The sequence below is a fragment of the Pleurodeles waltl genome, chromosome 3_1 (genome assembly GCF_031143425.1).
Source record: "Pleurodeles waltl isolate 20211129_DDA chromosome 3_1, aPleWal1.hap1.20221129, whole genome shotgun sequence".
Classification (NCBI taxonomy): domain Eukaryota; kingdom Metazoa; phylum Chordata; class Amphibia; order Caudata; family Salamandridae; genus Pleurodeles; species Pleurodeles waltl.
In genome coordinates, this window is record NC_090440.1 from 150,454,520 (window position 1) to 150,471,908 (window position 17,389).

General features: G+C 47.4%; 1 protein-coding gene across 6 annotated transcripts in view; it reads left to right on the forward strand.

The window, feature by feature from the left end:
- TLN2 (talin 2) overlaps positions 1 to 17,389 on the forward strand; it is a 1,094,076-nt gene that overhangs the window by 1,070,968 nt on the left and 5,719 nt on the right. For all 6 annotated transcript variants that reach the window (XM_069221982.1, XM_069221985.1, XM_069221980.1 and 3 more), the window contains one exon: positions 409 to 534. In XM_069221982.1, coding sequence (XP_069078083.1) covers positions 409 to 534 — 126 coding nt within the window. The remainder of the gene's footprint in view (positions 1 to 408; positions 535 to 17,389) is intronic.

Sequence of the window (17,389 nt, forward strand, 5' to 3'; positions counted from 1 at the left end):
TGAAACAATCAAACTGTGAGATGAAGAGACGTTGCTGCTGCCCATCCCATCAGCCTACCCAGAGTCCAACCTCATAGCCAACTGCTCCACAATCCCTTTACAGGCATGTAGTTGGAGCCTCCCAAAATATGTTATGTTTGCTTTTAACATTACCTGTTACAAAGAATGCCCATTTGGTGCTCCACCCCCTCCACTTCCTGCCTCCACTGTAATTTCAAATGCTCAGTGAACTTTGAAGAATTTCAAATTATATGACACTTGCGTATCCTCCACGATTTTGTCTGTCGTTGTTCTCCTGGGCTTGATTTGTGTGGACAGATACTACAGAAATGAATAAGTGTTTTCTGTTCATGTGAGGCTCTTTGTGGTTTCATGGACATGTTTACCTTTCTTTATGGTCTCTTGTAGGCTGCAGGGAATGCTGTAAAACGAGCATCGGATAACCTCGTCCGGGCTGCCCAGAAAGCAGCATTCGGGAAAGCAGATGACGACAATGTGGTGGTCAAAACCAAATTTGTTGGTGGTATTGCGCAGGTATGTAGCTGTTTGTCTTTTGAGATTTCATAACTGAGCCGTTTTTTGGAAAAGAACAACATTTCAGGTAATGAGTATCTCAATTAATATTAAGGTGACAACTTATTGCTTGACTTAGAGCTTTTATTCGAACACAAGTCCTGAGTCACTTCTGTTTGATTTTCAGGATATCTACATGAGATACATGCAGATACTATTAATCTGAATGAAAGTCCTTTTCATAGTCAGTGGCTATCCCAAAATCTGGTTTGACCCAGCCACTGTCCACCTAGTTTCTTACCACTTATTAACTGTTATTTGTGACAGCTGCATGCAAAATCTCCTGATGATGACCTTGCAAAAGATGAAACTGCAATTTTACTTTGTTAAAGTTATATATGGCATATTTACCTTTTTAAAACTGTCAGCTTGCCTGTATGATTGCATTGTAGAAAACCAGAATTCAGCTATAAAAAAGGATCGTATATTGAACAAATCGCCTAATGACGTTGACAAGAAACATCAACATGTTTGCCAACATTTAGCACTAGATAACATGCAAACAAAAATATCCTAGTCTCACACTCAGGTGAGGGACCATATTACAAAAGATGTTTTCAACTTTGTTTCACAAAACATTTCAAAATATTGCTCATATCCACCAAAAACGAGTTCAAACCTGTAAGGAAAAGAAGTTTCAGGCATTATTTAAAGTTTAGTAACAGCAAAATTAAATTTCCACATAAAAGTAAAAGGAAAGGTACACTAAAGTCGGACATTAACAGAGAAATCCTGTTGCTTCTAGGACATAAAAGGCATATTGAAAGCTGGTCGTGCCCCTTTCTGCTGACGTTCCCACACCATCCCTGCTCAAGTCCCCTTTCTTCGAGTGTCCATCCCTTTTGCCGGTATCCCACTCTGAGGATTGTCGCCATATTGGGACTCTCTGGATCCCATCCTAAGAGTTGCTGATATGTTGGGGCAGACTATGGCCTTTCTGTAAGACTGCTTTATTGCGAGGAGTCACTAGCCTATCTCAGAGTCTTTATGTTTATAGTGTGTTCATACCCATTAGATACTGGCATGTTTGTGAGTTCATGCCCCGAGCCTCCATTGTGCTCCACATTTGATAATTTGCAGTGCAAGACTGTTGGCCGGATACATGTGGCACTACAGCTTTTGCCGAGTTTCAGTGAGCTTGCTTTGCAAGATGTACAGGATGAGTGTCCATAGAGCACTCAGCATTTAGGTGGACAATGTGGGCACAATGGGGTAGGCACCAGCAGACCCCTCAGACCTCCCACTCCATGTGCTTTATCATTCAGACCTGGCATGGTGTGGAAGGAGGGTGAAGCCATTCGCCCAGCATCAACTCTGATTTCTCTACGTGAAAGACTTTTCAATAGAAGAGTATTTTGCAGACTCAGACAATGTGCATCTGCAAACAAATCACTTTTCTGCATGTTCTCTTTGTATTATTGGCATTTCTCAGGGTTAATTTACTGAAATGCTTCATATTGGGCAGTTGGAGACTGCCACTGAGCCTTCCAGTGAATGTGCTCTGGTCTGTGAAAGATGTTGCACATTTAGCTTTACAGTTTTGCCTTTTTCCGTTTGAACTTTTATGCACCAGTGGCATAAAAGATCAATGGCACATGATTTGCAGTTTTCACCATCCAAATCTGCCTTAAGAAGACTGGCCTCATGCCTGCCGCCGTAGTCTGGGTGATACCTAAGACACAGCAGCGGTGCATGCTAAACAGAACCCTTTTCACATGTAGGAAAACATACTATTCAGCATTAGCTAAGTCACCCCTAAATGTGCCTTTTGGTACACAATATCTTTGTCGATTAACTGCCCTCAGGAATGTTGTTTTTGGCTTGTCTTTGAAAGTAGTTTCTAAGGCAAGGTGAGCAGCATGGATCCCAAGATAGACCTCAGTGAGGATATCTACATCCTTGAAGTGAGATTTCTGTTTCCTGATATTTAATCTGACATTTCTGTAAACTCATCAGTGACCATTCTTGAGACATATGATTCTCAGTAATAAGTCTTAAGCTCTGACATAGTCTTCCAATTCAAGCTCCAGAAAATCATTAACTGCGGACCTTCAGGAAAAACCTAAAGAGGTCACTTTATGATGGATACTTCTAACTGCAGATTCCTCCCCTTAAAATACTCCCCAGGCCCATGATTGGATCTGGAATCTTTCAGCAGCAATACTTCCGTGCGCCACTGGGTGGCGCCCTGTAGCTCTGCATTGGCTGCTCATATAAGCACCACTCCTGCCTGCTGAAGTCAGTTCCTTTCTTTCCGTGCCATCTGACATGGAGCCAGGGCTCCGCTCTTAATTTTGTTGGTTTTGCGACAACTTCTAAGCTAAATCCAGTGTGCTAAGGCACAATGTTGCCTCCTAAAATGATAGGATTCAAACCATGCTGTGGTTTTAGGAAGCAGATGTCTGCCACAGACTAGCAAGAGCTCTTTCTCTGGTGTTTAGGCTGAGGGCAAAACTCCATGTCCTGGGACACATGTGCCTTTATGCATCCAAAAGCATAAAAAAAAGTGTTAGCTGGAATTCTTGAATTAATCTCAGCCACTGGAAGTTACATTGGGACGCATCCCAGTCCATCGTTATTTTGCACAGCATAACACCTCACTTTGGTCTCAGCCATTTGCACATCAGCCTTGATCTTGCTTCAATGGGAACAGTCCAGCCCAAACTGCCAGGCCAGGTACTCCCTGAACCGGATCACCCGAAGGCGATCCAGGACTGAGAAATTAAGCCATACGTCGCGGAAGAAAAGCCATGGCCCTCCATAAGTTTCACTCCAAGTCCCTGACACGTACATGATCTTTCTCCTGAAGTCGAAGTCCTCTGGTAAGTTTAAACACATAAAAGGGAAGCAGGACTCAACTCCATCCTGCTACTCTGTATCCATATATAAGGCATGAGGTTGTCACCATGTCAGAAGGTCAGCCTATGGGACCCCAGTCGCGAGCCTATTACTCAACTGATTCCTGTGTGCCCAGAGTTTCCGGGATCACTGTCCACTCCACATCAGATTAAAGCCTTCAAGAAGGCCATGCTTCAGAGTTCTGATGTACTTCTGTACCTAAAGAACTACATGGGACTCCGGATCCATCCTTGGTGCTCTAGTACCCCCTTGGGATGCACTCTTGGTCTTGTACCGGGTCTGCTACAGACTCTCCCTCTGTCGCAAATCCAGTTTACACTGGGAAAGATGCCACCACAGTCGGAAGAGGATGTGTTGATGATTCCAGTGTCTGACACTGACCAACATTAGCTAGCTCTCGACTGATATTACAAAAGCACAACACATCATCATTCAGCCTGACTGTGAACCAGTGGCTTTACGAAGGCGGACACAGGGGCCCCATTATCCTTTCGGCTCTGATTCTGAACGTGGAACACCCCCCCCCCATATGGAAATTATGATAAGATGGTTTTTTCACCCTTATCATACAGATGACACATTTTACATGGACTTAAAAGACGTCAGTGGGCTTCATATCTCCCCTGAAACAGGGTTTCATTTGACACTTGGACCACCAGCGTAAGAGAATGCATCATTTGCTGTAATGGTCTGATGGGTAGCTGAGATACTGAATTTACAGGTGCCTACAGTTGAAATGAAAGCAAACATCCTTACAAAACATTTCCAGCCTGGGCCATCCATGTGTGTGCCCCTGCTCTCCTTTAATAAGGCCCTCACTGATACCTTGCTCAGCTCTTGGTCAATGTCCTGTTTCTGCTTACTGGTGAATGGCCAAATGGTCAGACATCACACACCGGCTCCTGGTGAGCTTGATTTTCTCATCTTCTACTCTACACTGCTTGATGGTTCAGGCTGCAGCTATCAAGTTGAAACTCAATTCATTCCTCCCATCTCCTCTAGATAGGGAGTCCAATAGGATTGAGGTTGTTTGGAAAATATAGATGTTCCTCTGTTAGGCTTGCATTGAGAACAGCCAATGCTGCTTGTTTTTTGAGTCACTATGCGCATGCCGGCTGGTACATGGCCAGCGTGATCTTGTATTTGTACCAGAAGACCTTAGAGCTTCTGTAGCTTAGATAATTCATGGTGGACAAGGCATGGTAAAGATGTGACATCTGTTGGCCTAGATTCTACTGATTGACTGGTAAGGGGGTTTGGCATCAGTGTTGTGCTCCTTCAACTTACATGGATGCATTACACAGGATTTTCTGGAGATGTAGAGGCCTCTCTCTTGGAGTTTTCTGTCAAAATGTAGCCACAAACTATTAAATAGGAATTAGCAGAATGAACAAGTTACTTACATTACTTTCTTTTATGGGGTGGGACAGAGCCAGTGTGGAGCCGCACAGCACCGCCAAGCAGCATGCATTAGCATTACTGGAGAAATAATTCCAGATCCAGCCCTGGAGCCTCTGGAGGTTTCTAAGGCAAGGAATCTGCGTTTTGCTAGAATATCCACCAGAAAGAGCGTTACTACAGGTAAGCAACTTGTTTGGTCTGCTAATTCCTATTGTGTAGTTGGGGCAGAGCTTGCCAAGCAGCAAGATAGCTGCGGATTAAGTCTGCTCCTAAGGTCGCAACATAATCCTGAAACCCCAGTATACTATATCACTTCAAAAGACTTTGCCTGCACACCTATAACAGTGGTAACGGCGACGGAGCGCCATTTGTGGCTTGGTGGGGAGATCAGTTGCTATGTGGATGTCGTGGCCTACCTTGGAGGCTGCAGGCTTGCGGCTGTGATCCACAGACAGTGATGGGGATTCACAGCCGGCCGAGACAATCCCTTAGGTGAGGCCTCCTGTGTTGCCTGGCACCGCAGGGACCTCTCCGGACTGGAATAAGGAGGTGAGGGCTGCGCCTGAACTAGCGAGCTGATGGAGCCATTAAGATGCGCAGCCCATAGTGAAGACCTGCAGGGGACGGGAGCTGACGGAGGAGTGACACCAAAAAAGAGCTCCTGCCAGGGGGGCCAGGAGTGTGATCCAGGGATCCTGACTACCAGCAAGGCTCGACTTGCGAGGGTTTCAGGGAGAGTGCGCCCCCCCAGGCCCCAATCCGACATTACCGTTGCTGGCAGTGGTGCCGTGTGGGCGTGGGGGAGACTCTCAGTACCGGGGCTTTGCCCTCTTGGTGGTGGCGTCCACGGTAGGAACTGGAGATTGCTTTGGGGACCGGTGCAGTGAATGAACACCCCCCTTTTGGAGCTCACTATTGACGGCTGTTGGTACGGTTGCCCTCGCCTAACTCCACCACAGTGATACCAGGTACATCCTGGGACATTGACGGTTTGCCCCCGTGGCCTGGCGGGCCAGAGACTGCTCAGTTAATGTCTGGGGACCTGGGTGATCACCCCATATAGTACGTAGTGCTGCATTGAGCTGTTTGCATATGTGTTCCGGGGGACTGCCGGCCATTTGCAATACAAAAGATGGGCAAAACAGACAAGATGCAGGCAAAACTACATTTTGAAATGTGCAAGACCCCCTGGATGAAGGAAGGGCGTTCAGGAGTCATGGGAGCTGCCTCGGAGGACCTTGAGTCCGACACGTAGGCCGAGTTGAAACATATCTTTGCAGCAATGCAGCAAAGCTTGGCCACAGTTGACGGTAAAAAGGACTCCCTGTCCTCCAGGATGGACAGGATGGCCGAAAGACTAGACAAGCAGGTACAGCGCATTGACGCAGCGGAGCGCAGAATCTCCATGGTGAAAGACGACCACAACACTGTCACCCTGGCTAAAATGGCCAAGACACTGGGAGTGCTACAAGACAAAATTGAAGATTTGGAAGCCTGTTCGTTGAGAAGCAACATACGGGTGGTGGGTATAGCTGAATTGGTGGCCATTGATACCATGTAGCTCTGCATTGAGCAACTCCTCACCACGTTACTGGGCCAAGAAACTTTTTCAGATATCTTCGTGGTGGAGCGTGCCCATCGCTTGCTGGCGCCCCGGCCGCCGCCTTGCCTGTGATAGCGAAACTCCTGAATTATAGGGATTCCGATGTTGCTCTGAAAAAGGCACGAGAACTCAAGACATTAAGACATGAAGGCTCGGATAGCTCCATATATCCCGATTTCACCCATCACGTGCAGGAGGCCAGGAAGCTATTTTTACCTGCTAAACGTCAACTCCAAGAACTTAACCTGGAATAACGTATGCTTTACCCAGCTAAGCTCAGTGGTAGTAGATGGCTGCTATTTATTGTCCACAAGCAACTACACCAATTTCGAAAACGCAAAGCAGTGTCCGGTCAGCAACACCATTAACCCACTTCAACTCCTCAGTGATGTGTACACTAGCTGACTCAATTAATTTTTAGGGTCGAGCGCAAAGCGCTCCGATCCTGCTGTAGTCTCTTTTTGGGCTTCTTACCACACCCATGTTACATCAGCCACTTTCATTGGTTCGTGGGCTTGCCTTTTAAAATCCACTTGCTTTCATTAGTGAAAGGCATGCATACGTCATGCCTTTTCCGGAGTTTAGCCTTCCTCGAGCACACCGACAAACTACTGAAAACATATGAGGCTCCGTGTTTTCCGTATGGTTTCTGGACTACTTTTTCTCTTTAAATCACGCTCATTTTTTTTCTTCCAATTAATGGGGCAAGAAAAGTCTGGTTACGAGTTTACAACGCTAATAGCTCTAACTCGACGAAATGCGAGACCCTTTACATTATAAATGCTTGTTGCTCCTGCAGTGATCAGGGTCGGAGCCCTCTCTGCACGAGGCGAGGTGGGTGGCCTGCCGTGGGTTTGCTGGTGTGGGGAAAAAAAGACAGTGACTAAAAGATTGTATGTTCCTGGTTGCCTCAATCTAGCGGTTGACATACTCTACTACCACTCTTCAGACTATACTAACCACAGATGTGAATCATAAATGCTACCACACTAACTGCACAGTGCTTGAATGAGACATATTGCAACCCTTCATATAAGCACTAGAGATAACACAGATCAGCGACTCACAGGGGTGACTACGGCTTTCTGGCTGGTAACATCTTCCCCCATGTGTGAGCCACAGAATCTGGGAATTGTTCTTACTGGGAGGGAGCTGGGTGGGACAGGGTTGGTACTTGCATGTATCGACATGCTAGTTGTGGGTTGGCCTGTTGTGAGAGTGGAATAATGGGAATGTTTTGATTGTTGTTTTTGTTCACTCCACACAACAACTAATAACATATTGTTGGTTTGCACTTTTTGTTGGTCACTTTCCCAAACAGCGACACATGGGAGAGGTTAATACTGGGCCTAGATGTAGTCTTGGAAGTAGAAATGGAGGAGGGGCAATTGACCTGCGACCTGCTAGGAGTCGCAAACAGATTTAAAGATTAATATGCAGCCTTGTACACGTCTAAGCTTACATGCAACGACTCCGATACTTGACTGTTTCGAACATATTCCCTATTGTCGTTTGTGAGCCAGGGCATGGAAATATCTCATGTTCCCATTGCAACCAGTGGAGATCCATAAGGTCTTTAAAAATATGGTAGCAGGGAATTCCCTTGGCTCTGATGGTCTTACAGTGGCATTTTACAAGGCACACCAAGAGGCACTAATGCCGCATTTGCAGACCTTGTTTGGTGAGATCGCTGGAGATGCTGTCATGCCAGCGTCTGTGAGAGAGGCCATAATCATCACATTACTCAAGCCTTGCAAACCCCTGCAACAATGCTCATCAAACAGGCCTTTCTCTCTACTTAATGTAGACAGGAAAATTTATGCCAAAAACCTGGCTAACAGATTGGTTCCTCACCTGCCTAAGATGGTGAAGCCAAAACAGTCGGGTTTCATACCTGGTCGTAGTCTTACAATGAATCCTAGAACCTTATCTGATAGAGACTTCTGGTTGCATATTCCTTACCTTAACATTTTCCCTCAGGCATCAGACTGGATCCGGAGATTTTTTCTTCGAGCAATACCCTTGCGCGTCATTAGGTGGCATCGGTAGACTCTGCAGGCGGCGTTGGCGTTGTAGTCGCTGTGATGATGTCGGGAGTAGTACATAGACGCCACCTCAGCACAGCGACGTCAGTTCTTTTGTTTCCTCGCCATGTGCTGATCCAGAGAGAGCTACGCTAGGTTAATTTTTAACCGACTTCGACTCTTTTGTCAAGTTTTTTCGTGATGTTTTTGGTGCGTTGAGGATGTCCCCAAAGACCGGCTTCAAACTTTGCGAGGACTGTCACCGCATGATGTCGGTGACGAATCTGCATCGACTCTGTTTGTGGTGCCTGGAGCGCGACCACGAACCGAAGTTGTGCTCCGATTCCCGGGCCATGCCTCCAAAGGCCTTGAGGGAGCGGTCCCTCAAGCTTATGGTGGCCCGGCGCTCGACTCTGCATAGGTCTTGGTCTCGCTCGAGAGGACTGTCTCTAGATCGGTCACAGAGCCACCACCACTCGTCTTCCTCGAAGTCTTCGGGTCAAGGTAGGAAGAAGAAGTTGAAGAAATCTCGTCATCCTTCGACTTCACCCCGTTGCTTGGCTGATGCGACGCAGGAGGAGCGTTGACGATCACGTTGTCCATCTTCGGAGCCTGCTTTTGGGTCCGCTCTGCACCTCCCCAAGTTTCTGGGAGCCTGGCTGACCCCTGCCCAATTAAAAGAATTCTGTAAGGCCCTGCACCTCAATTTTGGGCAGTCCAACCCCGCTACGGTGCCTTGAGGCCCAAGGGGTTCAGTTGGAGGGACTTCGGGTTCCGTGCCAGGGGCTTCGGCCACCTAAGTACCCTTCGGATCCGCTCTCAGATCCGTACAGACGCCAGTCATACCGTCGAGACCTTCCCCGCTGCCGGTTTGAATGTTGACGCTCCTGGCATTGGTGGTGCCCACTATCAACGTCGACCCAATTTTGATCCCCGACGACAGAACGGCGTCTGCCGACACCGCCTCCTTCGATGGGGCCTATTCACCCCAGGTTGGATTCTGACACTTATTCCTATGGCTTTGAATTCGGGGAAGGATTGGAGGGTCCCTGGACCCTTATGAATACCAAGATGATCTTAATATGGACTTGGCACAGGAGTTGGGCGAGGCCAGTGGTCTGGATATCTCTCCAGACACTGGCATGCTGTCTCCTACCATGGCTACAGCGGAGGGAGGTACTTCTTCCATGGTGATCAGTAGGGCAACTGAGGTCCTCGGCCTTGAGCTGCTTACTGTTCAGATCAGGTCTAATCTCCTGACAGAGGTGCTTCAACCAGGGGCTTCCACCTCTGAGCCTCTTCTTCCATTCAATGAAGCCATCACCGATGTCCTTTTGGGTACTTAATCCACACCCAACACAGGGGCTCCTGTGAACAGGACAATCGCACATTACTGTAGGCCCACCCCGAATCACCCTAAATTCCTGTCCCAACACCCCACACCTGCGAGCCTTGTTATCCAGACATCCTCATCCTGTGGCGCATTCCATTCCACACCTCTGGATAGGGAATCAAAAAGGCTGGAACAGTTTGGGAAGATGTTTTCTTCCTCCAGTCTAGCGCTGCGGTCAGTGAACATGTGGGATACGGTCGCACAAGTTCTGCTGCAGATACCGGAGGAGGCCTGTGCTATCGTCTCCCAAGCTGTGACAGTTGGGAGAGACGCTGCAAAGTTCACTATCCAATGTGGGCTGGACAGGGCCAACTCTCTGGGTAGATCGGTTGCGGCAACGGTGGCCTTGAGGCGCCACGCCTGGTTACCAACATCTGGTTTCTCAGTGGATGTCCAACAGACCCTTTTGTACATGTCCTTTGATGGCTCCTGTCTCTTTGGAGACAAGGCGCACTCGGTGCTCGAGAGGTTCAAGGACCCACAGTCTATAGCTCTTCCCTCTGCTTTTCCACTGCCCCTCGTCCCCAACAGTCTGCCTTCGCCCCTTTCGTGGCCCTTTTCCAGCCACCATGCCACCCATGCTGTTCAGCCGCTGTGTGGCTGGGGACACGGAATCCCACGTGGTCGTGGGATAGGGAACCAGAGGTCTGCGCAGTCCATCCCTGCCCCTGCTACAGCCTCCAAACCCTCCTAGTCCGTCCCCTCACTGTGGTCCAGTTGGCGACAGGATTCGCCATCACCTGCCCCACTGGGACTCCATCACTACGGACAGGTGGGTTTTGCAGATCGTTCGAAGGAGCTGCTCCTCCCCTTCGAGTCTGCCCCACAAGCCATGCTTCCATCATTCAGTCGTATACCAGAGGATCATTTGGCACTTCTCCGCCAGGAAGCTGTGGCTCTGTTGGCCAAGGGAGCCACATAGGGGGTCCCTGTGCCAGAAGTAGGTTGTGGTTGTTATTCCAGTTACTTTCTGGTGCCCAGAAAAGACAAGGGCTTACGTCCTATCCTAGACCTTTGGGCCCTCAATCTCTTCCTCAAGAAGGAGAAATTCAAAAGGCTCAGCCTAGCTCAGGTCCTCTCTGCCTTGGACCCAGGAGACTAGATGGTAGTGTTGGACTTGCAGGACACTTATTTCCATATTCCCATCCTGCCTGCCAACAGACGTTACCTACGATTCGTGGTAGGTTACTAGCACTTTCAATTTACCATGCTCCCCTTCGGCCTTACCAGCGCCCCTCGGGTGTTCACGAAAGTGATGGCGGTGGTTGCAGCTCAGCTGCGTGCAGGTTGGGAGTTTGTCATCCCCTACCTCGATGACTGGCTGTTGAAGGCTGACTCGCCCCAGAAAGTCATCTCCCACCTTCAGACTACGGAAAACCTCCTGCACACACTGGGGTTCACTATAAATGTGCCGAAGTCACACATGACTCCCCCTCAGATGCTCCCTTTCATCTGAGCTCTTCTGGACACAGTGCAGTTTCGGGCACACCCACCTGAAAAGCGAGTCCAGGATATTCAGGCTATGAGTCTGATCTTTCAGCCTCTAATTTGGGTTTCGGTGAGACTGACTCTGAGGCTTCTGGGCCTCATGGCCTCTTGCATCCTGTGCGTGACACATGCCAGATGGCATATGCAGGCTCTGCAGTGGGACTTGGAGTTCCAGTGGGCACAGCATATCGGATGGGACTGCGAAAGACCTGCAGTGGTGGCTTTCGAATTGGCTTTGGGTCAACGGCAGATCCCTCTCCCTTCCCCAACCACATCTTTCCGTAGTGACGGATGCGTCACATCTGGGAGGAGGTGGCCACATGGGAGAGGAGGAGATCAGAGGCCTCTGGTCTCTGGCACAGTCTGGGCTCCCTATCAATCTTCTGGAGCTCTGGGCGATTAGGCTTGTTTTGAAAGCATTTCTTCCCTCGCTGAAAGGGAAAGTAGTGCAAGTGTTCATGGACAACACTAACACCATGTGGTACTGCAACAAACAGGGCGGAGTAGGGTCCTAGGCCCTTTGTCAGGAGGCTCTGCGCCTCAGGACATCACCCTGGTGTTTCAACATCTGGGGGGCTCTCCAAATGCCAGAGCAGACAAACTGAGCCATTGATGCATAGCCGATAACGAATGGTGTCTCCATCTGGAGGTGGCGCAAGGTCTCTTTCAGCAGTGGGGAGAGCCTTGGTTGGATCTGTTCGCCTCTGCAGAAAACGTGCAATGTCAGCTGTTTTGCGCGTTGGAGTTTCCACTGGAGGGCACTCGTTCTGAGATACGTTTCGTCTCGAATGGAACTCCGGCCTCCTTTACGCCTTTCTGCCTATACCACTTCTGTCCAGAGTTCTCAAGAAGGTCAAGAATGACCGGGCCCAAGTAATCTTGGTGGCTCTGGACTGGGCATGGAGAGTGTGGTATCCAGAGCTACTAAGCATGGCCATCAATTCTCCACTCAGACTGCTCCTTCAAGAGGATCTTCTGTCGCAGCAACAGGGGTCACTTCTCCACCTGAACCTGTCCAGTCTCCACCTTCATGCGTGGAGATTGACCGGCGGCAGTTGATGGCTTTTGACCTTCCACCCGAAGGTTGTGATTTAATCTTGGCAGCCAGGCGTCCCTCCACCAAAATGGTATACGTCTGTTGTTGACATAAATTTGTGGCAAGGTGTACCAACAAATCTGTTGATCCCCTCTCTGCTCCTCTTTCTGAGATTCTTTTGTTCATTCTTTCTTTAACCCAGCAGGGTTCTGCTTTGGGCACCCTTAAGGGCTATTTATCTGCTATCTCAGCCTTTCTTAGGTTGCCTGATCAGCCATCACTCTTTAATTCTCCTATTGTTTGTTAGTAGATTCCTTAAGGGCCTCAACCATTTGTTTCCTCCCACTCCTTTTAACATGCCTCAGTGGGACCTCAGTCTTGTCCTTACTTACTTAATGTGTGCTCCTTTTGAGCAGATGCACAATTGTCCCTTACGGCTTCTTACTTTCAAAACGTTTTTTCTTGTTGCCTTCACTTCAGTTTGCAGAGTGAGTGAGCTTCAGGCTCTATCTTCTAGGCCCTCATTTTTGTCTGTGCATCCTGACAAAGCGGTATTACGCACTAAAGCTTCCTTCCTTCCCAAAGTCGTTACGCCTTTTCATGTAGGCCAGTCCATCACTTTGCCTACTTTTTACGCACCTCCACATCCTTCCCACCGCCTGGATCCAAAAAGAGCATTAGCGTTCTATCTTAATCATACTAAAGGTTTCTGTGTGGACGATCAACTCTTTGTTGGATATGTGGGTGCGAAGAAAGGGAAGGCGGTGCAAAAATGTACCATCTCACGATGGGTACTTCTTTGCATCAAAATGTGCTACGCTTTGGCAAAGAAGAAACCCCCTGAGGGTTTGTGCGCTCATTCCACCAGAGCAACTGCTTCTTCCACTGCATGCGGAGTTCCTGTCCTGGATATCTGCGAGGCAGTTAAGTGGGCATCCTTTAATAAACATTACTGCGTGGACAGTCAGGTCCATAGAGACGGCTACTTTGGTTGTTCGATCCTGCTGGACTTTCTAGTATGGTCTTGGTTTGCAGCCCACCTCCGAGAATGGCATTGCTTGGGTATCTATTCTAAGGTAGGTCTCGAAAAATCATAAAAATGTTATTAGACCTACAGGTCGAGTAGCTTGAATAATCTACTCAATCCACCTGTAGTGTACTTGACCTGGAAACGGGTCTCAAATTGTGTGATCCTAGGCAAATATTGTATTTTTCATTCACCTTTTTCTTCATTCTCACATGAGTGCACCTTCAAATATGTGAGTCCAGCAAATCCTCTGTAAAAAAAAAAAAATCCTCTTTTGTTTGATTAAATACACCAAACGTTTTCTCCATGTATAATAAATCTAGCCCACATATTAGGGCACACATGATACATGCATGACTTGCCTCTTAGTTTACTAATAGCTTTGCTATCAGGGCAGGAGTATTTCTCAGTTTATGTTTAAACACTCACTTGAAATAAATATACAACTAAAGCATGATGTGTTAGTGCAGTGTCATTTACAGACAGTACATTACCAAGGAATTTCCAAAATCCTTCGACTCACTTGCAACTTTACTGATAAAACTGTATAGTGTATTAACAATAATCTGTGAAAATTGGGTCTCAGAAAACATTTATCATTTGCACATCCCCAAGTAAAGTGCTTTGAGGTTTTTTTATCCTATTAAAATATTTTTTACATCATGCAGAAGTACATAAGATGGTCTTTCACAGCTACTGAAAAATATTTTGAAATGTTTGTAAAGTTGACTTAGTTACATAAATGTTGTGTGTTAGGAAAAACCTGATACCAAAAGCCTTTCATTTCAGATGGGTCAGACAATTCACCTTACAAAATCCTGGTAATCTGCAGTCAGAAAAAAAAGTATTTGCATTGCAAGAAGACAAATTGACTTTTGACCTCTGTCTCTGAACATAGAGCAAATGTGATAAGAATAAGATTTAAAGGCATCTTAATTGCTAATTCAGTTTCTGACTGAACAGAACACCTCTTTGTCCACTCGCCAGAAGGGTCAAGATAAATCTAAAAATAGCTTGACCTCATAAAATAAAACTCACCATAGCTGGTGGTCGAGTAGATTTTTCGTGCCCTGTAAGGTAAGGAATCTGCAACTAGAAGTCTTTATCAGATTTACAAGTTACTTACCTTCGGTAACGATATATCTGGTAGAAACATATTCTAGTTGTAGATTCCTTACCAACCCACCCATCCTCCCCGCTTGCGAATTGATTTCTAGGGACAGGGCTTCCCCATTCAGGGCCTTAGCTCTGGCGCACCAATTTCAGTGTTCTTCGCGGCTCTCCGCCTTGGTGTGGAAAGTCGTGAAAAGAAACTGATGTAACCGCGCTGAGGCGGCGTCTATGTACTACTCCCAACATCATCACGGCGACTACGATGCCAGCGATACCCGCAGAGTCGACCGACGCCACCTAATGACACGCAAAGGTATTGCGTGAAGAATAAATCTCCGGATCCAGTCTAAAGCCTGGGGGAAAATTCTAAGGTTAGGAATCTAGAAGTAGAATATGTCTCTATCTGATAAATCGTTACCAAAGGTAAGTAACTTGTACATTTATCACTATCGAAAAGATCGACCCTGCAGTATGAGCTGCAGCGATCTTTTTGTATGCAGAAAAAGCATTCGATTCGGTTGAATAGAGCTTTATGTTGGAGGTGCTACGCCGTTTTAGAGTAGGAGAGGTATTGTTCCAGCTGGTGTGGCCCCTATACACCAGACCAAAAGCATGAGTGAGGGGTAGCGAACCATCAGGTAGGTGTGCCCATTGTTGTCCCTCCTGTATGCCCTCGTAGCGGAGCCATTGGCATGTGCCATATGAGAATATCTCAACCATAGAGGCATTCACTTCTCTGGATACACCACGAAGATATCCACCTTGTTGTAAGTTCGTGACCCAGAATGCAATCTCTCATCGATGCTCCACGAGGTGGTGCGATTTGGATGCCATTTCAGCTTAAAGATAAACTGGACAAATCTATTTTTCTTTTCCCCCCTCACTCTGGCCATGACCCCAATATTACTTGATTTTCCTCTTAAGTGGACAAGGGACTCTGTTCGCTACTTGGGAGTTCAAATACACACAGACCCGTCAGTTGTCCTACATGACAATTATGGTAAAGCAATACATAAATGATCAGGAGATGTGGACAGATGGATCAGGCTCCCCCTCTCCCTGATGGGGTGCATTGCCCTCATGAAAATGGTGGTCCTTCCAAAATTTATTTTTTATTCCAAAATGTCCCAATACTGCTCCTGCGGACACTGTTTGGAGCATTGCGATCTGTGCTGGTTAAACTTGCCTGGGCAGGGAAGCAACCTAGGATCCGATGGAATGTACTTACATTGCTCTATGATATGGGAGGACTGAATGTCCGTGACTTGGAGGCCTACTATGGGGCCACTCGTCTCATGCTTGCACATGGTTGGATCCATGGTCCCCATGACACACCCTATGCCTAAATCGAGCTTGACATCTCACTCCCACATACACTGCCACTGCAAATTATTTTCCCCCCAAAATGACGCTCTGGTGTTTTTGTTTTCATGAACACCACAACTCACTCATGGCACAGTTTCATGACCCAGCAGGCACTCCCCTACTGTACTCTCCACATGTGAGGGTTGATTGGTGCACTTGGTTCCTATTGAGCTGAAATAGAGGTTCAGTTGATGCGTTAGGCAAACTGGGCATTGGAACCATCAGCGATTTCTTCCAGCGTTACTGCATGTGCCCCTGGGACACCTATGCTGAACACACTACTACACTGACTCCACTCATGAAATGTCAGTATTGCAGGGCTCGACAATCCCTGCGTGAGATAGTTGGGGATGAGCTTATGGAGCCACCTGAATTTCAAGCCCTCTCCTGGTTGATACAGGAGACAGCACATGAGAAACTGGTAACCAGATTACATGACATGGCAGAAGAGCTTGTAGGCCCAGTTTACTAAAAGCCGGGCTTTATTGGCAGAAGGACTTAGGAACTGCATTAACAGACGCTCAGTGGGAATACTGCTGGTCTGTGACAAAACCCATCTCTCTAAACGGAAGTGGAAGTGGAAGGGAAATGCCTTTCTGACAAACTACTTCACTCAAAATAACAAGTGCCAGGCATAGGGTGTACGGAGTTATTCCAGCCCCACCGCCAAGCCATCCAAGCCAAGAAAAACGTCTGATGAATATGTCTAACTACAGATTCCTTACCTTTAGAATACTGGCAGGTGGCAAACTGGACCCTGAGATGTTTTCCAGCAATGCTCCTATATGCTAGTAGGTGGTTCTCTTGTTCAGCTGTGACTCCATTCCACCTTGGCAGTGACGCAGCAAAGCCACATGTACGCACAACACCTCCATTCTGTTGTTAATTCCTTTATTTCTATAGTCTTTTATGTGGCTCTTGAGCTCCGCTCTTGCGGAAGCAGTGTGCTAGGAAAAATGTCTTCTCCAAAAAGGACAGGATTCAAGCATGCTGAGACTGCAGGAAGCAGATTTCAGAGATGGACCTACATGTCGTAGACAAGTGGAGATTAAATGCCTTTGGTTCTCCTGCTGTGAGCCAGTTCCATATCAGTCTGCTGGAGCTTCAGGTAGTCCATCTGGTCCTAAAAGCCTTTGTGTCATCTATCAAAGGGAGGCTGGTGCAGGGCCTCAAACAGCACGACAGCTATGTGGTACTGTAAAACATCAGGCAAAGTAGGATCCTGAATCCTGTTTTAGGAGGCCTCACTTTTCTCGAAGTGGCTGAGTCAGCAGAACATCTTTCTAGTTACCAACCGCATAGAGGGGTCCCTGAACACTAGAGTAGATGAGCTAAGCAGACGTTGCCTGGCGAACCACAAGTGACATTTCCATCCCAGGCCAATGGGGTGCACCCTGGCTAGATCTAATTACCACCTTCAAAAAGCTCTGTGTCAGAACTTTTGCATGTTAGAGATTCTTCCATGGCGCTCAGTAGGAAACACAATCTGGCTAAAGTGAGACACAGG